General features: G+C 42.1%; 1 protein-coding gene across 2 annotated transcripts in view; it reads left to right on the top strand.

The window, feature by feature from the left end:
* il1rapl2 (interleukin 1 receptor accessory protein-like 2) overlaps positions 1–22,897 on the top strand; it is a 287,495-nt gene that overhangs the window by 172,721 nt on the left and 91,877 nt on the right. For both annotated transcript variants that reach the window (XM_062560730.1, XM_062560729.1), the window contains exons 4-5: positions 10,385–10,571; positions 10,657–10,810. In XM_062560730.1, coding sequence (XP_062416714.1) covers positions 10,385–10,571; positions 10,657–10,810 — 341 coding nt within the window. The remainder of the gene's footprint in view (positions 1–10,384; positions 10,572–10,656; positions 10,811–22,897) is intronic.

The raw sequence follows: 22,897 nt of genomic DNA, 5'->3' as shown, positions 1-22,897 counted from the left end.
AGCTGTTCCCGCAGTGGTAATGCTAGTAAGATGAGCCACCTATCTCTCTGTGGACACTCACACACAAGAAACACAGAGCCAAACGTTGAACCTTTCTCCCAATCACCAGATGTGTCAAAAGTATTTACATTCATTACTCAAGTAGAAGTATAGATACTTGGGTTTAAAAATACTTTCGTAGAAGTATCAACTCAAGATTTTTACTTAGGTAAAAGTGTAAAAGAACTAGTTTCAATACAAAAGTACTGTAAGGTGTAAAGATGTCCATTAAGGACAAACTCTTAATGTGTAACTTTGCTCACAGAACATGTCAGTCCGTTACAATATGATGGGAAGGTGCCTTCAGATCACGTGACCTGCCGTTCGGACGATGGAAATACGGCGACATTCAGGGAGGCGAGCGTAAAACAACAGAGGGATAATTGTATCGACCCACATGCAATGTGACTTAAACGAGTCCAGTGATGGCTGAATGACATGAGTCAGAGGACCTACACATGCGCTGGTTAGACTGCAGCGTCTCCCCTATAGGTTTACTACTTCATGGGGCGGGGGGGAGCATCGCTGTTGTAATGATGGGGAAACACTGGCAGCGGTCAGTAATCAAAACATTGAACAAATACAGAATCCCTTGGTGTTAATTTCTAAAGCCTCACTTTGTTTTATACGCTGCTCTACTTGCAGGTCGCTATGTTGATTCTCAATAAAGTTAGAAAAAAACATTTACAGCAAACTCATGGTCACGAAGATACTCATTTAACGCTGTATGCATATTTGCATGAGGAAGAGGAGAAGGGTTCATGTCGCTAAATACCAACTGAGATTGGCTTGTAACGCTGCCACCGACCAGCTGAGGAACCGACCACCGCGACCTTCTGTCCTGAAAAAAGAACCTTGCACCGACCACTTATGGTAAATCCAACCACAATCAAATTCACTCAATCCAGATGGCGCGATTTATCCGGATTTTTTTTTTTGTGTGTGTGTGTTTTTGAACAATGACAAGTTGGAAAACGAGCCAAAATCATATAAGAGTAATGAGGCTATTTTTAAAATGTAAGGATTAGAAAGTACAGATATTTGCGTGAAAATGTAAGGAGTAGAAGTAAAAAGTTGACTGAAAAATAAATACTCCAGAATATTATAGATACCCAAAATTTCTACTTAAGTAAGGTAACAAAGTATTTGTACTTCGTTACTTGACACCTCTGCCACATTAACTATCACATAACACAACATAATCACATTAACTGATGCAGAACCATGAGATGAAGAGAAAGAGCGGTAAGACAAAGAGACAAAAACATGGAGAAAAATACAGAGTGGAAGACAAAATGACAACGGAGGTGGGAGAGTGAAAGGGAGAGGAGTGGGGGGGAGCTTAATGGGAGCGGGGAAGGAGAGAGCGGTCATTTGAAGTTTCATTTGGCAGTCCTCTGTGACTTGGCAGCTGCCGATTCAGTACCACCCCCATGCCAACGTGAACCAACATGTGCCAGTGCATACAAGCTTGAGCCAATGCCTGCTGCCCTGGCCTGCCTCTAAAAAACACAGCCTAGGCCTTAGTTTTGACACTTTGATGTTCAAGGGGTTCTAGGCGGCTCTGAAATGCAATCTGACTTGGTGGAGATATGGAGGGAAGGACCATGTCAGAGGAGAAAGCAGGGCCTTGCAGACTTTGTGAAAAGCAAGCAGCTTATGTGTCAGTACGAGTGAGTGCTAGAAACACTGTGCATTGCAAAGCTGGTGTTTTGATCCTCAACAACCACAACTCTTGCCTAAAGGACAAGGACAGAGAGAGAGAGTCATGACTGCTCTTTTGAAGGCTTGAGTGTGGCACTTTGTCCTTGCCTATGGTTTTGGTCTGTTACCTTTTTTGTACATCAAGAAAAATAAACTGTGGTTTTAAGACGGAAACAGGGACACTCCCAGACAAGGTAGGCCTGCTCCAAAGCATACCCTGTACTAAATGAAGAAGACTTCAACTCTAACCTCATGTTTGCAACGTTTACTTAAGTTAACAAGAAAATAGTTTATTTATCATAGACCTGTATTCAATTGGACTTATTTTAGTTTGGTGTCATTTCCACAACTAGTACAGAGCAGAAATTGTGCTTATTTCCATGATAACTGTCTTTACAGAGGTAAGCCACGCCCCTTTCCGTCTCAAATGGAGCAAATAAAGGGGACGCGAACAAAAGCAAATAGTCACACGAGTAAAGTGTTGCAAAAAAAACCCTGCAGGATTAAAATGGCAATCAATTCGTTGACTTAAATATGTTTCAATGTCTAACTTGAAATTTAACCAGGCTTTACTAAAGCAATGTAGTACTGCCATTGCTTTAGGACACGCAGCATGTAATTATTGAATGATTATTTGGACCTTTTTTCTGTTCCATGACCTTTTTGTTGCTGGTTTAGTTGAAACCACTTAACTTCATCTTTAAGAGGAGTTTTCCTCCAAAAGCCTCCAAATCTCTCAATGGTCTGATTGAATGAAAGACTATGAAGGAATGATTCAACTCTATTCATTTCCACGGCAACATTGTAAACATGGTTATGGTCTCAATCTCTAGTTTCAAGTCTTCTTCAATACAGCATAATGTTTAATTAGTAAATGACAGTTCAACCACTTGGGAATAGGGATGGGTATTGTTTTTTGTTTTTTTTCGATACCGGTGCTTTGAAAAGGATACCGGTGCCTAAACCGATTCTTTTTTTTTAAAGGACAAACATTTTTTGTCAAATTAAGCAACATATTAACTGTTAAACAATACTGTAAATATAAATATAAAAAAATATAAAAACACTTCACAGTACGGCTACTACTTCAGACTATGAACAGTATATTAACTGGTGTTTCCCCTCTATAAGAGCTTAAAGTGTATATATTATCTACTTTGGGGCATATTAATATTATTATTTCATTTTAGATTCATGCTCATTGTGAAGGAACTAAGGATATGTAACATATTGAAAGCACTTATGTTGGATTAACTCTCCTGGTTTGTCTCGATTTATTGACGTCATGATTGCATCAGGTGCAACACAGAATCAGGAATCAGGAAACGTTTATTGCCATAATATGTTGGACATACATGGAAATTGTCTTGGCGGTTGGTCCATGACAGAAGACAGTACAATAATGACAACATAGTGCAGCAATAAGATAAAAATAAAAGTATAATAAAATATATGCTATGGGTTAGTATGCTAAAGCTAAGGGTTAGTAAGTTGGAGGAGATAAGATGAAATTAGAAATAAAAATAAAGATTAAGTGCACCAGCTAAACAAAGTGACAAGTGAATGAATGAACATGGGAGTCAGAGTCAGTCAGGGGGGGCCCCGGGCTCTGTTGATGAGCCCAACTGCTGAAGGGAAGAAACAGTTCGTGTGGCGGGAGGTCTTAGTCCTGATGGGCCTCAGCCTCCTGCCGGATGGAAGGGGCACAAACAGTTCATGTCCAGGGTGGGAGGGGTCGGCTACAATCTTTCTAGCCTGTTTCAAAATCCTGGAAGCGAACAAGTCCTGGAGAGACACCAATCACCTTCTCTGCAGAGCGGATGACACGCTGCAACCTGCCCTTGTCCTTGGCTGTGGCTGCAGCGTACCACACGGTGATGGAGGAGCAGAGGATGGACTCCATGATGGCCGTGTAAAAGTGCACCATCATCGTCTTTGGCAGGTTGAATTTCTTCAGCTGCCTCAGGAAGAACATCCTCTGCTGAGCCTTTTTGGTGATGGAGCTGATGTTCAGCTCCCACTTGAGGTCCTGGGTGATGGTTGACCCCAGGAAACGGAAGGAGTCCACAGTGGTGACGGGGGAGTCACACAAGGTGAGGGGGGAAGGTGGCGCTGCATTCTTCCTGAAGTCCACGACCATCTCCACTGTCTTCAGGGCAGAGGTGTGGACTCGAGTCATGTGACTTGGACTCGAGTCAGACTCGAGTCATGAATTTGATGACTTCAGACTCGACTCGACAAAACGTACAAAGACTTGCAACTCGACTTGGACTTTAACATCGATGTCTGTGAGGCAGCGCACCATCACCCAGGGTTCCCCGTCCCCACTATAATAAGATGACTTGAAATGACTCGAAACTAAAATGGTATGACTTTGGACTCCACTTCAGACTTGTTGGCTTTGACTTTTGACTCGACTTGGGACTTGCCTCATCTTTGACTCGACTTGACTCGGGACTCGAGGGCAACGACTTGAGACTTACTTGTGACTTGCATAACAATGACTTTGTCCCACCTCTGCTTCAGGGCGTTAAGCTCCAGGTTGTTCTGGCTGCACCACGTCACCAGATGGTCAGACTCCCACCTGTAAGCGGACTCCTCCCCACCAGAGATCAGTCCAATGAGGGTGGTGTCATTAGCAAACTTCAGGAGCTTGACGGACTGGTGACTGGAGGTGCAGTTGTTGGTGTACAGGGAGAAGAGCAGAGGGGAAAGAACGCAGCCTTGGGGGGAACCGGTGCTGATGGACCGAGAGGCAGAGACGTGTTTTCCCAGCTTCATTTGCTGCTTCCTGTCGGACAGGAAAGGATCCACTTGCAGGTGGAGTCGGGCACGTGCAGCTGAGAGAGTTTGTCCTGCAGCAGAGACGGGATGATGGTGTTGAAGGCAGAGCTGAAGTCCACTGTCGTGTTGAGCAAAGCAAGGACCAGACTTGAGACTTTAATCAAAGCACTATGACAATGTTTATTTGTGACAGGAGTATTCTGTCCTGCAGTCATACGTGCTGCGCTGGGACACTCCGACCACGTCATGGTCCACCTGATTCCTGCATACAGGCAGAAACTAAAGCTCTGCAAACCTGTGGTGAGCAGTTCCCGAAAGAGAGTCTGTTTTACCTTCTCAAACGCCCGCTGGCACTGCTCCGACCACTGGACAGGATCTGACGCACCTTTCCGGGTCAGGTCGGTCAAGGGGCTGGTGAGTTGGGCGCCACAGTCACACTGTGGGTGTAAGGGGCTCCGGGAGAAAGGCAGCAGGGACGACTCAGTGCGGGTCAAATATATTTTATTAATTGTTTTCCGGTTACGCCCGTGCTTCACGCTTGTGTGGCGTCCCGCTCGCTCGTCCAGCCTCGCTCGCCGCCTCACTGGGTCATATATGGGGACACAAATAGTCATTATTTCCCCCAGCTGAGGCTCATTGCCTTCACCTGGCCCCGTTCCCAGAGCCACTCCTCCTCTCTTCCCCCCCGAGCCGAAACCACGCCCGCCACCACAATTATGTATATATTACATTTTGAATCTAGTTGATGTGTTTATATATATATACAAATCACTGAAATGATTACTTTTACCATCCTGCAGTATAATCAGTCATTACAAATATTGATCTTTGCTTCAAACGTTGGGGTTGCTGACCACATTTGATCCCACATGTGTTACTAAGCAAGGTGGACGCTGCGTTGGACAGTTCTATATTCATGATTATCAAATTGAGTAAGTTGCAGCTTGACAGATTTTTCAATTTCTTAATGACTAAAAGGTCCGTCCTTTCATCCATTAGCTCGAACGGCTTATCCCAGGAAGTGAGGGGGGGGGGGGGGGGGCAAATCCCAGCTGTCATTAGGAAAGAGGTGGGATTAATTCATTGAATCCCACCTCACAGGGCTGACACATAACTTGTCACAATCACACCTGGGTGATTCTACAAAGTATAATCTTGAGCCCCCTCCCATCTTGCTGACAGGGGGCCGGGCTAACCATTGCACCAACCTCCCGCCACTCATGTAGAAAAGCATTCAAACCTCACGGATGCTACATCTTTTTTTCACTGCTGGTATTTTGTGGAAATTATCTTAGCTAAATATTAAACAAAGCTTTAAATGGAAGTCCTCTCCCAAAAATAGCATGGCACAACCCAGCTTCTACGCATGTGTCCTCATATAAAAGCAACAGTGTTAGATCCTTCTTGTGTGTGTGTGTGTCAAAGTCTGAGCATGCACAGGTGTGTGTGCTCCCCCTTGCTTCCTGTTAGTTAGATTGATCGTCAAATTAATCCGCAGCTCCGTCCAGGTATAAACACGCTGCCTGCTGGCCAGGATACATCCCCCTCTATTAACGCCATAATTCAACACACCCTCCAGCTGCCTGCCCCAATCATGGGAGGGTAATTGCAGCCAGGGTGCGCTTGATTTATTGGTGGGGAGGATCTGGCTTATTACTAGTTGATTAGAAGATACATTTATGGTTCTTTTCACAATGTATGTAATTGGAATTCTTTTTTTGGGGGGGGGGGGGTTGAAAGCACACACACACACATGCAAAGATGCAATATCTTGCTGGACGTGGAGTTGTGTTACATTGTAGGAAAGGTGCTGCTCTGCCCGGGGACTCTGGAAGTGAGCACAGAAGCAGATGTGCAGTAATCTCATCAAATTATGGTCATGGAGAAATGAATTCAAAGAAAAGCATCATTGTAGCCCCACTAGGCTTCCTTTGTGGTAGTACGATGGCCTCAAACGCTACTTTCAATCGGCACTTGAATTTCAGAGACGAAGACTCAGAGGAATGGGGGAAAAACTAATTGGCAGACGGTCATTATTTCTAGCAGAGAATTTGTTGCATTCCTTTGAAGCTGTAAATAGCGATATTGATTTTACAACATGTAATGCAATTTGAAGAGGGAATATTTGCTTCCTTTTCAGTTTCCGGTCGGGTTGCCAGTTGCATTGGGGGATGTTTTTGCTACCCCTTACATCTGTTTCAGCTTGGAAACACATTCCTCATTCGTGTTAATAGATCGGGACTCACAAACGCACAGACACACACACACACACACACACACGGATAATATGCACATTGCAGAAACACTGATAACACATGTATTATTCATAGCTGTCAACTGTACCCTTTTTCAGCCATGCAACAAAATAACAAGCCACACCCAGTAGACCACACACAGACACACAGACACATACACACAAAAGTGTGTGCATGTGGTGAACCAGATTTATGCGGGTGTGTGGTGTACCGAACTTAACTTTAAATCATGTTAAACGCAGAAGGGCATCCAGAAATCTTTTCTTTTCCTTATTAAACCTCTTTTTTTCACCACTTTCTATTCCATAAGGAAAGAGTGCTTTACTGGACAGGTCTTTACTGTTTGCCCGAAATGCATAATACACCGATTTTTTAATCCGAGTTTTTGGTGTTGCCCACCACATATTAAAACAACTTACATTAGTAATTTAAATAATGTTCATGTTGTATGGTTAATTTAAATAGAACCCTTTTTAAATATCTTTTCCTATTGTTTCAAACCACTGGATTTATTCAAGTTTGTCACCAACACTATATCTAAAGAGTTTACATGTGAATACATTATTATAATGTTATAACAAGGTATACCGCTACACCTCTGAACAAAGGAAATGCTCGCTTCCCCTGCTCGGCAGGAGACAAGAAGTCAAAAAGAGTCAACTGGCTTGAGTTTAAAAAAATCAAATATGCCAATCAGATGAGTTTTGATCTCTCTCTCTCTCTCTCTCTCTCTCTCTCTCTCTCTCTCTGTTCACAAACTTAGCCGCCCCTCGTTAGCAACATGTGCTGACAAGGCGATGTGTGTGAAACTTAGTCCCACCATGGCGAGAGCAAACGGAGTGCACAGGCTTTGAGGAACCACCTGTGGCTTCAACAGGGAGGCAGAGTGGAGGACGGGGTGTCATTGGTAACCCTGGAGGGTTTGTGTATGGGAACACTTTCAACACAACCCAGATGTTCAGCACGACCAGTGGAAAAACAGCTTGCACCTTCCAAGTCACTTATGGATAAACAGTATAATGAGCTTGAGATGTACCATAAACACTTTTCAATCCACACTACTATATTAACTCCGTTATTCAGTATTTCAAGACCTTTTCTCATTCTCGTCAGTCCCCTGACGCATAGAGCTTCCCCTTGACAAATTCCTTCACATTGGTAGTTGTCTTGTGAGCTAAAAATGTTCCATTAACAGTTTTTATCTTCAGGGGGCTTCAGTGGGAATCAAAAATTAATTTACAGTTTAACCTTAAAGATGTACTGTATTGGCAGAACAAACTCACTTGTCATCTGACAATCGTTCTCCAAAATGGCTCTGCAGATGAGAAGTTACTTTCACACATTCGTACACTAGGTAAAAGACTACAGGTGGCTTGCACACATAGTTGAAAGGCTCGCCTAACCGAGTCTGGTTTGTCACCCTTATTCGTCCTCAGGAAGCCGCTGCTGCTGGCACCCACAACCCCATCAAATCAATACTTAACGTTTTGGATTGAACTAAGCAACCTGTTTGCATTTAGCAGTTAAAATAGCCATTTGGTTACAGGTAGTACTTTGTTTCCCAAATGTCAAATGAGTTCTTGAAATGGTCACAGTGCTTACGGTGCTTATCTAAATCCAACTTACTCATGAGTGAAATGAATGTGCTGAAAGCACCTATTGGCAGAGAGAATGGTCAGTTGATTAACATCTTTGATTTAGGAGGATTAACAACGTTTAATTAAAGGACCGTTCCAACCTCAGATTTAATGTTTAAATCCACTGGTACTGCTGCGAACACATCCAGAAGATGTTTGTTAGTTCAAATGTACTATTGTGCTATTATTGTTCTTTAATCCAGAATCTGACAAACAAAGGCCATAAACAGTTCATAATGAATATAATAAAGTTCAGTATGGATTGGCACAATGAGCCCAAAGAAATTCATAGTTTACTTTTAATGATTAATATCGACATCAAGGTAAGGAGCAAAGACCATGTTTGTCATTAAGGGACAGCGTGGAAACGAAATGTGCAGCTCATGCATTAAACACATTTGTGACTTGTACTTCAGGGCCATTTTAGTAACTGAAGCATTTAAACCTATTCCACATATGAATCCACACCCACACGCGATTTACATCCGTAATAGGTGCACAGCATGCGCTAAATGCTTGTGACACGGCGTTTGCATTGCAGTCTAATCGAATTGTCATGTTTATCTTGAGATAGGCACAACACATTTGTCTTTACATGGATGCTGCTTTCACTATTTAGCATCAGCGCTCTGGTTTGTGTGTCGGAGAGGCAGAGACTAAAGGCTTAAACATTGGGGGAAATAGAGACGGGACACGGCAGATAAGAACAACAGGAAGCTTTTTTTCCTTTTTCACTTCATCTTGGTTCCAAATGTGGCACTGGCATAAATGTATGCATCAATATCATTAAAGCAAAAAGATGAGAGACTTGAAATAAGATCCCTTCCAGCTTTCGAATGCATGAATGCGTTTGCGTCAGTTCCTGGTGCGAGGGTGGATCTGAATTTGCTTTGAATTTACATATTTCATCATGAATTAGAATTGTTAGAGCATTTAGAGGCATTCACTGTCTGGGTTTAGCATTTGTTACTTCAGGTATTGTTCAATCTCCAATAATCGAGTCATCGGTTACCACGTGTTTGGCCTTCTCACTGAGGGACTGAGGTTGCTAAAAACAAATTCATTTTTTCCTTTTCAAAATCAAAAATCCAAAACGGGAAAAAGTATAGAAGGTCGTTCTTACTCAAAATTAGGCATCAATCCTTCACCAGCTACATAGCAATTTGACAAGGGACATCATGAGGACACATGAGGGGAAACTTAACAAGACACAGGGGAAACAAATCAGGCAAACAATCAGGGGGGCAGTGACAAGGCAGGGTTGCAGCAGAGGGCGGGGTCTATGGAAAATGACAACACAAACACGTGACAAAATAAACAGACCGGGGGAAACACGTAGCACAACACAATCACAAAAAATGTCTCTTGGACCCCAGGGGTTTTAACATCACGTTTAACACTATGTTCACCAGCTAGCTGCTGACATTGCCTCTCTGCATTTCATTTCATAAAACCACATATACTTATTCATAACCATAAACGGAAATTTCTCTGTATTGCCAATTTGTTGGTCAGCAATAATACATGGATGCGTGGGCCTGAATCACAAGTTGCAAGAGCCTGGAGATGGACAGATGGGGAGGGGACAAACTGGGAGATAGATGGGTGGATAAAAGGCTTTCCAGGACTTTAGTTCAAAGCTTTGTGGTCATGGGTAGGTCAATGACATGAAAAAAGAGTCCTTGTCCCTTGCATGACACACACACACACACACACAGCACTGAAGGGATAAGTGGTTTGGATCCACTTAGATGAGAGGTTAGAGTTTGGGGACAATGGATGAGTCCTCCCAGTGTGCGTGGGTGAGAGAAAGAGAGAGAGAGAGAGAGATGTCCTTTGTGTCTGGAGGTGAACTTGGGAGAAGACCTACACACACCCACACACACAAACAGTTACTGTCAACTGATGTTGTTGTATCTTACACATGTAAAAAATTTTACAATGTTGTGTTTGTAATCTCCCCAGGAACTCGACATACTGCATGAAAGTGTCCATGTCCATGATTGTGGAAGAGAGGGATGAGGGAAAATGCTTCAGCAGCAAAATCCGACATCTGGAGAAGGCTGAGATCACCCAAAGCAAAATGATCACCTGTCCTGATATAGAAGACTATTTGGCCCCATACAAGCAGCCACAGATGACCTGGTACAAGGTAAGACACACTGGAAAGATTACAGAGACATATCAAAGTTGTCTGTAGACTCTTTTTAACTGGATCACGCTGTGTCTCTTGTCAGGAGTGCGAGCGGGTTGAATGGAGAAGCTCCATCACTGTTAACACTACAAACATCTGGATTCCAGAGGTGGAAGAGGGTGACGGGGGAAATTACACCTGTGAGTTACAGTATGGATCCAGACAGGTGCGACGGACAACACAGCTCAAAGTTACAGGTAGGACAATGCTCATGGATGGATGGATGGTCCTGTCAAAAAAGGAAGTTGGATTATGGAACAATCGGGTTGGATATGATACAATGGGATGGTTCGATTTTTGAGAGGATGGGATAATAGAATCAGAAAGAATTGAATTGAATGGGCATTGGAAGAAAAAATTGGATCAAAAAGCAACTGGTGATTGTTAAATCACAGCTGACCTTAGTTACTGACCTCGACAGATCAACAACCAGGGGACCCTCACCAAAGGCCTTCAGCTTCTGTCCTACTAGAGTTAACAGGGTTAAGGTATATTTTTGGGCACGATCTAATATGCTCCCCAAAGATAATTCACTAAGGACCAGGCTAACAACAAAAAATGGTTCTCATGAAGTTAATTGCAAGGAAAGGGTTGGATTTAGGAATGATAATGAAGTAGATGGAGGAAGAAAATGGAAGTTTAGGGCAGCAATGGTGGACCATTGGTATTGGGTGACTGGTGTGACTGGGGGAGTGAAGACTGAGTCCGGACCATCTCTTCTGAAGTCCCTTAGAGGAAGTTTCATCTGAACTACAATCTCAGAACTATTAAATACTTTTCTTGGTCCAAATACGCAAAGATGGGGATATTGGATGGAACTGATATTGGTACACACGAGGCAGTATGTTGTCCTTGGTTCTTTAACAGGATCTGATCGGTTAGGAGGGAATGGCTTTGTACAAATAGACGCATTAGGATGTCGTATGTCAGCCGCTGTTTTGTAGTACAACAATATATGCCGACACTATGGGTCATGGGTATCATTTCCATCCGTCCTATTTTACATAACTGATTAATTATATGTGCATTACGCCACTCTGCTAGAGTGGTTTCTTGGAAAATGGACAAATCAAAGACAGACAGTGGATTCAAACCAAGACAGAAATGTGTACTTTGGCTGCTTTTAATATACAATGGATCTCACAGTGACTCCAGAGCATCCATTATTTTTGACAGATGCCGAGCCATACATCATTTATCATGACGGCAGCACTTTCAAAGTTTCCTCTTGCACAATAGAACTATACCCTAAATTCATGCCGCCATGTTGTGTGTTTATTCCCATTTTAGACAAACATTGGTTCAAGCTTCGGTGGCTTTGGACTTTGACTGCACTTCTCTGTTAGGAGTTTAATCTGACTTGCATCTGCACTTTTGTTGGGGGGGGGGGGGGATGCAGTCCCTTTGATTGTGTGCACATGCTTGCTTGAGTTTTGACGTTATGCCATGTGCATAATGCATGTTGGTGTCTTTGAGCAATGAATGACAACATTGTGTGCTTTTTTTCTATGACACACAACATGCACCCCCACAGCATTTGCATAACACATTCAGACACTTTTCTCTCTCTCACACACACACACACACACACTTGAAAACACACGAGCTGAGGGATTCTCTAGTCTGACGTAATGGGTGTGCCATGACAAGCAGCATGGAGTAGAAGTGGATACTCCTTCAAATTTACCCTTTGAGTGGGCTGTCATGCATTTTGTGATCCATATCTGTTCCATTTTACATCTCTGCATCTTCTTCATCTTGCACTTTGTGATTTGGTTCTGATGTACGGCAACATTTTGTTGAGTGGAGTCGATAGAAAGGCACCGCTTCAATTGTCACGGCGTTATTCAAAGCCACTTTTCCTCACTTCCCTTCATCTACTCTCCCGTGGAGGAAGATAACATGGGGAAACCACATTTTCGTCTTGTTTCATTTATTGTGAGAAAGTAGCTCCCGATGGTTCCAGTGTAGAGTCCTGTCGTTGAAACATCTTTCGTATTGTAGTGAAAGCATAGCTCAACGCCTTGATCAAAGATGATTCATGTTTCTCCTGCATGCAGAGCTTTGCTGTGTTTTATTAAATGGATGCAATGAGAGTCAGAACATAGAGGTCTACAGAACAATAGTGCTGCTGACGTTTAAACTGTCTACAATCAAGGAACAATAACCCATCACAATTTAATACATTCACTGAAAAGGGCAAGGAGTAATTTGATTGCCTCTTATTCTGCTTGTGTATTTACAATAACGGGACGCTCTAGCGCGGCAGCAACACAACTGATCCAAGCTTCATTGGAAAAACCTAAATTTAAACTCCTAATGTGTTTTGGAAAGAGGAGGCGGTGGCAGATGGGGGCCAGGAGAACAAGGCGGGGTGGATGTTAGTCTGGAGGCACTGATGAGTTCAAACCAGAGCAAAGAACCACTGTGCAGCAGCTCTCCGAGGCAACAGCTGAGACCGCATATGTCGGTAAATAGTGGACATCTGTACATAATGAAAAAGGAATGGATCTGATTTGTAGTTTTTGTTAATGCAAGGCCGGAAAAGTGTAATCAATGAGTGAGCTCTCACACCCAAACCCATTCATTCAACTCCATTCAATATTTCCATATATTTCAGTGTAGAAAATAAAACATACACAGTTGTGGTCTCAAATGGTCTTGCAGAAAGAAAAATCTCCATTGTTACGATACAGACAAGGTCGAGTCAGGTACCAGAAGTCATGATTGTAACAAAACAATTTTCCTTTTTCAATACACTGGTACATATCTATAAATAGCAGTGGTAAATGTTTACCTCCTGATATAACCCTGTGTTGTTTCAGGGGTCATCATCAGCTAACTAACACATGGAGAACCCAGTAAAGCAGTATAAGCATGAATGAACCAAGATGTGCGTGTCTGTGAGTGTGTGTGCTAACTGCCTCTCGTCCTGTTTAGGGAGCCAGAATACCTCTGGCTCTATCTGCTTTACCCTCTCTCACTCTCACCATTCCTCTCCCCCACCGTCCGTCTCATTTTCGTTCCGCTTTCACAAACGCGCCCACGCAACCCTCGTCTACGGGACCATCCGCCATCGTGCCCCCCGATGCCCGATGGTTTCGCTGGTCCAGTCGACGTGACATCAAAGTGGACTGTATATAGCCCCGTACCTAAAATTATTTTGATACCCCTGCTCTTTAACAAGAGCTAATTCATATGGACTTGCCATCTTGGCTTGGTGCATTAATTACCGTAAATATTGTAATGTTCAGTCGTCATGTGTGACATTTAAACTCAAACTTTAGATTTACATTTAGATTCAACATTTACATTTATATTTAACATTTACAATTAGATTCAAAATTTACATTTAACATTTGCATTTGCATTTAACATTTACATTTAACATTTATACATGACATTTAACATTAATATTTAACATTTATATATAACATTTAAAATTTACATTTAACATTTACGTTTACATTTACATTTAGATTAAATATTTATATTATTTAACAACTTTGTGTTACTGCCAAACATTGTACTTGGAAAAGTTGTTGTATGTATTTACATGATTTTGTCTCTAAATGTTGTCTCTAAAACAGTGACATGTGAATATTGTCCTGCTTTTTTTATTCATACGATAATGCTAAATGTACTAAAACTGCGCAGGATTTTTGAACGTGCAACATTTTACAAACGGCGCCCCATAGAGCTCTGCGCCTTTTTGGGGCCGTTCCAGTCGAACGCTCGTTACCCACGGCAATGTTTGTGTGCGTCTGTGTGGGCCTGTAAGTAAATATCTAACGTACATGTATCCGCTGCATAACTTAACGTGAGCCTCCCAGCAGCAGCAACGTTTGGGCTAGTGGGGTATTCCTCCTTCTCACGTGGTGGGAACTGGGATTTCTAGTTGTGCCGTATTTATGACAGCTCGCTTACACGTAAAACCAGCCCTGAAAAGCGTCCGTCAGTGCATGACAAGCCCTGGGCTAAAACATCTCTGTCCTTCATCACATAGTTGCGTCTGTGTCGCTTGGCAGCAGGTTCTATCGCTGTGTTTTCAGCATTAAATGGAGATTAACGTAAAGAATCGGGCACAGCTTCCAGATCAGCTGCTGGCTTTAGTGTTGATTCCAGTAAAAACACTCTTAGCTGAAAATGGACCCACAGTTGGCCATGAGATCGAGGCAACACGTACGGCAGGGAGGGTGTGTTCTACATGACGCCCTCTCGGCGTGCTTCATCTAAAGCTTTCACTGTTTCTTGTTTCCTTTTAAACATTTGGAGCTTTTAATTAACTGCTGCACCCGAGGGAAGAGCGCGCTTTGTGAGCACTGGGGTAATCGCTTATGTTTACAATGCTGCTCCGGCTGTCACTTCTTAACCACGGGGCATTCTCTGCTGTAGATCAGGGATATCCGGTTCAAATTCGACGAGTTCCATGTAGAGAGAACAAGAAAAGAATAATGCAGCTTTTAATAATCATTACAGTCTCTCGACGAATGAGAAAAATTGGTTTTGAACCGTAGGGAGACTAAACATTTGAAAGTCCTTCTTTTAACTAATGTTTCTGACCATTTGCTGTTGCAACATAATTTTTTATGATATCAGATCGGTAAACCAGGTAAACCACCAACCACCAAATATGTACTTTGGATGAATCACAAAAGAATACGCCAGTCTTTCACATAATTTATGCAACAGTTTGAATGTATCAAGACAGTGCGAATAACATGCTCCCTCGTGTGGGTCAAAGTGCACTGCAGATATAAATGTAAAAATTTAAGCCGACGACGGACTTCCTGTGTATTCAATGCTTCCTCCCGAGAGCGAGCGCTAGGTGAGAGGGATTAGTGCGTGCTGCTATGTGCTTGTTGTAGGTGGGTCCTTTGATTCAGCCCACGTATGTTTGCAGGCAGCAGTAGATGTGTCTCAGTTGGCTCGTATATCCTCCATCTCCAGTCAGGCTCTTTGAGGCCTTCTGGAATATTTCCTGTGGCTGTTATTATTTTTCGCTCTTTTGGGGCTCCTTGTCATGATTCATTCACAACAGTGACTTTTGGCCACCTGACAGAGGATTCAGTTGGTTCCTGCACCAAAGATGGCGGGGGATGCCTTACACTCATTTTTAGGATTTCATTTATTTCCTCTGTGGAGGCAGAACAAATGACATGGAAATACACTTGGCTGATGAAACTCTTTAAGGGCAAACTACTAAAAAATCTCCCAAAAAGCTTGGAAAAATATCATTGTAACATCATACTCAACTGGCAAGTCCTCAAATATTTTTTCCAATATATTGTACTTTGCTCTTTGGGCCTATTCAGTCCAATAGAGATGGCAAGTAGCTGATCAGAACAAATTGCCCAGGAACTCAGCCCAGGAAATTTCAGTTGAAGCCCTTGTATCAAAGAAAAGCTGTAAGGAAGATTGACTGACTACATATAGCGTTTTTAGTAGATATGAAGTGACCTATGACCTTGCCTAATGTCCCCAGGTCATGGTTGTTGGACAGAAGGGTAAAAACACAAACATTACCATTAGTCTTTTTGGTTTTCTAGCAGAAGTAAAAGATAGAAATGCACACATCCTCTGCATAAGGGCTATCAAATATGCAGATGTGTCTCATGGCTGGAAGAGAGGAAGCTTTATGTGGACTGCTAGAAAATTAGAAAAGTTTAATCAAGCTATCAATCCCAGATTACTAGGGCTTGTAGTAGTAGTTATAGTTCGGACTTACCATCATCAGTTATTCATTTTATTTATTCATTAGTATTTTGCAAACTAAACAATTACAGAAGAATATTCCATGCATTACCTGCTCTAACCTTTTAAGAGCTAACCCATACTCAAACCGAAGCATACACACACACACAAAGAGGAGAATCACCACGTGCACGGCCCGCTGGGTAGAACGGAGCTGACCAGGTCAGAGCAGAGCTACCTCTGGGGTCAGTGGAGGAGAGGGAGGCAAGAGTTAGATAAGTAGGATTGAGGACCACAGAACAATGAGGAAGAACAACGGAGTGATATGATGTGTTGATGAAGAGCGTGTCTCCTGTCCCTGTGAGCATGTTTGCCTTGTGATGTTGGCATTCAGCTCAAAGCGTTGTTGTAGTGCAGCCCGATAGTACCGCTGGCAGGGCTTGGGGCCCTGCTACAGATTAGGGTTCAAGCCACGTCAATTCAAGGGTGAGAACCCATACGCTGTATTTAGGACACATCTGTTTATTTAGTTGTGGTAAAAAAAAACATTGAATTATTAATTCTTTATTGTTTGAATTGCAACATACATTTTCTACCTTTTGTGCAGTTTACTTCAGTCATCTCTTCCCCACGTATCCCATCCCTCTTAGTAGCAGTATTTTATTTTAATTGTGGAATAAACTGTAGGTTATACAGCAGCACTGTCCCATTAACGACAGTTCGAATTTATTATTAAGTACGTCAATAAATTACTGAAGAGAAGAAGAAAATAACGGTCAAATACTGTACTTCATTAGCCGTACAGCCAGTTTCCCTTTGCATAAAAAGTAAGATTCTGTTAAAATGACAGTAAATGTTGGATAGAACGGATGGATCGGGCAAAGGGAGGGAGAGATGGTATCACTATTATCTCATTACTGGATTCAAGCTATGTTAATGTTGTAACCATACAAATATTTAGCATATTGCTAATACTGTATTTTTAGACCGAATTCATTGATGAATTTCACACAGCAAAGTCTGTGAAACATTGATTTGTTACACATGAAAAGCACCGACGTGCTCCTGGTTTGTGTTCGGGGGAAAGGCTGCGAGTTGGACACCTGGATTGCCCTGCGTGGCCAAAGGAAAGGCCAAAAGGAAACGGTTTAGCCACAACCAAGCCAAATCTCTGCTCTCAGACCCCGATTGACATTGTTATTTGGGGAATTACTTCTGCCTCTGAAATGGTCAAACAATGGATTGATTTACATGAGAGGAAGTTCCCACAGACGATTGGAGGGAGAAAAACTCAACTGCAGTGAAAAGTTCCATCGACCCTGAGCTGTCTGTTATACTTGTGTGTGTGCGCACGTGTGTGTGCACGTGTGTGTGCACGTGTGAAAGGGACAGAGTGGGTTTTTGTGTGTGTTTGTGTGTGGAAGCCTGCACGCACAAACAGGAATAGGAGTGTTATGGTGTCTCTGATGATGTGTCAAACTGCGTGGACATGTGTTGTCGTGTATTTAAATCACACAGAATATGCACCGGTTCCTTTCTATTCAGACTATCGTGACACAAACTCTAGCCTTTTAAGGTCCAAAAGTGGATTTTTTACATAGGCGCTTTACGTAAACCCGTGCACAGAGATGAAGGTACGCGACACTCACATTCATTGTATGGAGAAACCTTGGAGAGGAAAAAAAGAACTTGTGTAGGCCCCAGATATTTAACTTCCATGAACATCATCATGTCTAATCCGCCATCCAAAACGAATCCTACTCTAGGTTGTTAACAATGGACACTGGACTGCATTGAAACAAATCTGTGCTTTTTAATGCTGTTACATTGAGGCATTGCGACACAGTTGTTTAGGTGTGTTGATATTGAATGCTTAGTGATGTTAGCAATCTTACTAGCAATCGTTATTAGAATCAAGTTGATAACCAATCTAATGCTGACCCTTTTTTTCTTCTGTAGCAATCAACATTTACTGTTTACTGATACGTTAAAGCTACCTGTTCATGTGTTCACATTGGTGCACTGAGCTGTTTGTGTTTACGTGACAAAAACAACTAATATACCAACATCCACTATCTGAATGCTAGCTCTTTCGGCACAAATTGAAACACAGCCTGTCTCTTTTTTGCCTAATTCTAATCCTTCGACAGCAAATTAACATCTGTTTAACCACTTTCATTTCCCTTGTCTTCCATTGTTTCAGCTTTTAAAGTTGTCTCACTGTCATTCTGAGATTTTCTACTTAACTTTCCTGACCGCTCTTTGTGTTCTACTAAATCTCCGAGCTAATCCAGTTAGCAGCCATTTTCAAAGTCTTCTTTGGATGACATCATCGGCTAATTTTGTTCTGCTACAAACTTTGTCTCCAGTTACATTACAACCACGTCTCTCTCTCTCTCTCTCTCCCTCCCCCTTGGTCCTCCCCTTTTACTGAGTCCTTTTCCACCCAAAGCCATTTATCAAAAAATGTCTCATCCATATTTTAGAGGCATTTCAAAGTAAAATGTGTATTAGCAAAGTACACAGTATTCAGGCTAAATTTAACACTGCTGAGAATTTCTGTGTTAGGATGTGTGTGTGAGTGTGTGTGTGAGCGAGAGAAAGAGAAAGATGGGACATAAGAGAGAGAGACAAAGACATTGAGGGGATTTGCTGTGGTGCAAAATATTTGTAACCTCATTGGAATAATGCTAAGCCTAATGCAACATTACTTCCACTGCATGACAGTTTTACATGCTCACGCACCCTCTCTGTGCGACACAGTACGGATGAAAAGATTCTTTCTCTCTCCCTTCCAACCTCCTTACACATCTGTTACAACCCGTCCCTCCACCTCCGTCCCTCCCTCCCTCTCCTCTCGCTCTTTAGTTTACTCTCGCTCCCTCTCTTAGTTTCAGTGTAGTACTTCCTTTCATCTCTCATATACTTACCCTTCGTCTTCCTCCCCTTCCATCTATCTCTCGCTGTTTCTCAATTTGACACGGCGCGTACTGGTTGTGTGTTTTTGTGCATGCATTAAGGGCCCATGACCTAGTTAGAGTCTCACCTCCTAATTCATTGTGAAATTGGCTCTGTTCTCCAAAGACAGATGGGCTCAATGAGGTTACTCCTCTCATACATACACACACACACACACACCGATGCACACATACTTCCTATTAACACGACTCTGCAACTTAAATAGAAAGCTCGACAGATAGATGGCGGGAGACAGAGAGGAACACAAGGCCCATTATAAGAACAGAAAATCTGCTGAGTTTGTCAGGCAGAGGTCATTCATTTAAAGTTAAAGCTCAAGGCTTCACACACATTTGTAAATAGTTCTGCTCTGAGAATAGCCATGATAAGCACACATGTTCATTGTACAGGAGATCAGGGCAGCATACATCAGCTGTTTTCTAAAAGAACAGGTAATGCTGGCATGCTGGGGCCGGAAGCATCAGTCAGTTATCAAGATAGGTGAATGTCGGGCCTGACCGTGTTCTCTCAGCTCTATCCATATCTAAAACTTAACCTTCATTTCTCCTTACTGAGAAAAGAAGTTTTGTTAAATACATCTCAAAGGTCTGACAGGCCTAAGTCTCTCAGAGATAAACCTGGACAGCTGGAAGATTAATAAGAGGTTGACTTTGAAAGAACTCTCAAATTTGGAAATACTTGTATGCGTAAGTTTAAAGTTTCCTTTCCACTCGATAATCACAGGGGATGATGGTAAAATGTTTAAAATTCAGTTTTGGCGAATCAACTGGTAAACTAACAAATGTAAATGAATGAAATGAGTCATTCTTCAAAACTATCACCCCAATGTTTAAATTGCTATTCAACAATTGTTCAAATCCATATTTGGTTACATCTTTCCTACCGACAGATAGATCCCTGGTAGCTGCAATAACTTTGGTCCATTTTATGGAGAGTTAACAATCCGTCAACGTTCCCCAAGGAACATCTATACCAAATGACATAGTTATCCATCTAGCAGTTGTGTACAGATGTAGAGCCCATGATGGTACAAGAAGAAAATTCTATAACGTCTCCAAACACCACTTTAGTCAGTGTAGTAGGAGTGAAAAACCTCCTCAGTTCTTCCATGCTAAATGCTATACTGTAAATAGGGACGGCAAAGAGCACGAGTCGCTACAGCACAAAAGCCAACAAGCCGTCGAAGCAAAAAAAAAAGATAATTCTGTCTTACCTTGCTAAGTTGTGGAATGAGCCGTTACAACCAAACAGAAGCCGACTCACCAGTTAAAAGAAATCCAGTCTTTCACTGCCTCGTTGGTCTGAGCGAGGCAGTGAGATGTACAGAGCTGTCTATTTTTGGTTTTGTATTTGTGTGTAATATTGATATGTTTCTTCACCAGTAATACATTACCTGTTTTTTACAAAGCACAGCAGTCTGCCCTCTAGCTCCACAGAACAGAATTGTCCTGAGGGAGGACAAATGTTACTCCCAATCGATAAATGGAAAACGATATATTTGAATGAACTCAAGCATTAACTACAGTAATCAGTGAGTGGTTCGAAAAAAACTCCTTAAATTCCTTCCTCATGAGCACATCAAGCTTAGTCAAGAAACCATGACCACGTCAGAGAGATGGACCATAAGAGACAGATGACCTTAGGATCCAGGAGACAAACACACCACCGCAGGATGATGTCACTTCCTGTCTGGTGTTCTAGAGACGGACTGAGAGAGTTGGTTTAGGACGAACATTTCGCAGTATTTTTTTACACCCAACTATAGTTCAAAGATTGTGTGTGTGTGTGTGTGTGTGTTTAAGTGTGTATTTGGTCGAGGTGATATGTCTCGTTTCTTTTCTACTTGAAACATGATTCGACATGATTCAGCCACTGGTCTGGAAAATAGGGGAGTCAAGAGGTACATTTTGTATACGCACACACACGCACAAGTTTAATTTGTTCATTGGTGTTGAAGAAAGCCACAAAAGCACGTTCAGCACACACATCTACACACACGGACAAGACCATTGGTGTTGACTCCTTTTCCTGTATCTTGCTCCCTGTCTTTCACACACACACACACTCACACACACACACACACACACACACACACACACACACACACACACTGAAAACCCAGTGGTCAAGTTAATTGCATTAAACAACCTTAAGATATAGACCCTTCTGCTTCTCACACATCGATACCTCTGACAGAGAGGCAAGGAAAAGAAAAACAACAAAAAGGACAAAACAAGATGAAAGGACTGATGGGGGAAGGAAAACATTTTAGGAGAAAAAAAAGTGATTATGCAAGTTTTTGCCAGGTTAGCCACAATGGGACATTAGTAACACACTTTACTGTCTCAGGGTAGACTTTAAGAGCATTAAAGTCTACCCTGCACTTTAAAAATGATCCAAAAGTTACCTTTATGACGTCCTCAAATGAAGAAATTCATAGAGGTCTCAGTGTTTTTTATAATGAAGTGGCAGATTTGAGCATGAATAAAGTAGTGCAAGATATTTTCTGTAATGACAGTGAGTTGAAGGTTTTACCAACCTTTATTACATTCCTATTACGACTCCTACATGCACATTAGTCCATTTAGAAGAAGAACCATTCATTCTACATTGCATCTGTCAAATACCTCATTTAGATGTGCAACCTGATAATGTACAAACTAACAGGTCCACAGCAGCATTACCAACATTCTGCTTAAAGCATGGATAGTGAAACTATTCTGTCAAAAAAAAACATTTTTCTTTATGAGGATAAAGATAAATAGAATAGACTACAAAATGTAGACATTTTGGCACGTCGCCATAGAAAAAAGCACAGCGGTTGCTCTCTGAAACAACTACATTAAAGGAATTATAATGATATATAGTTTTTCTTCTACTATGGCACGTTTCTAACCTTTGTTCTCAACCACCATGGCAGGACACCCTTGTGATGGATCTCTTTCCCATCTCACACTGAGAGAGAAAGCAAATACTAGCATTTTACAAATGATCGAACTGTGCCCTTCAAGTATGTGAGACTTTAAGAGGGTGAGCCTTATAAACCTCCTGGGTCATAAACGTACCACACCATGAATGTCACAGAGATTTTTGGGGGGCGAAAGCTTCGAGAGATGGCAGCCACTCAGCGAGGGCTGTTATAACATAGACCACATCTAGTAGCGTATTTTGAAAATTGCTGCTTGTAAAGAGAGGGGTGATCCTTTGCTGCTAAAAAGCAGCAATAGCTCCTAATAAGATACGATAGGTTGTTTGAGGATAAAGTATGCTGAATGGAGACCACGAAGCCCACTCCGTAGATGGATGGTCTTCTGTACAGCATCCAAACAGTATGGAGGAAGAATGGGGGAAGTTTCCATTTGTTTTCTTCTTAACATTTTCAAATGTTGACCTTTTACTACTAAACTAGAGCCATCTAATTGGTTCTCGGCATCAACTGTAGTTGAAAGCTTCTCAATGGGATTCAAATCAACATCACGTCCTCTTCACTTTTACATTGGTTTGTTTTATCATTTATGTCGTTTAGCTTTTTGTCTGCTACCTCCTTTCTCTTTCCTTCAGTACGTCTCCTGTCTCCTTTTCTTGCATCTGTGCATGCCTTCGAAAACATT

The sequence above is a fragment of the Pungitius pungitius genome, chromosome 2 (genome assembly GCF_949316345.1).
Source record: "Pungitius pungitius chromosome 2, fPunPun2.1, whole genome shotgun sequence".
NCBI lineage: Eukaryota > Metazoa > Chordata > Actinopteri > Perciformes > Gasterosteidae > Pungitius > Pungitius pungitius.
Note: the sequence above shows the minus strand (reverse complement) of the source record. Positions and strands in the feature narration are given on the sequence as shown.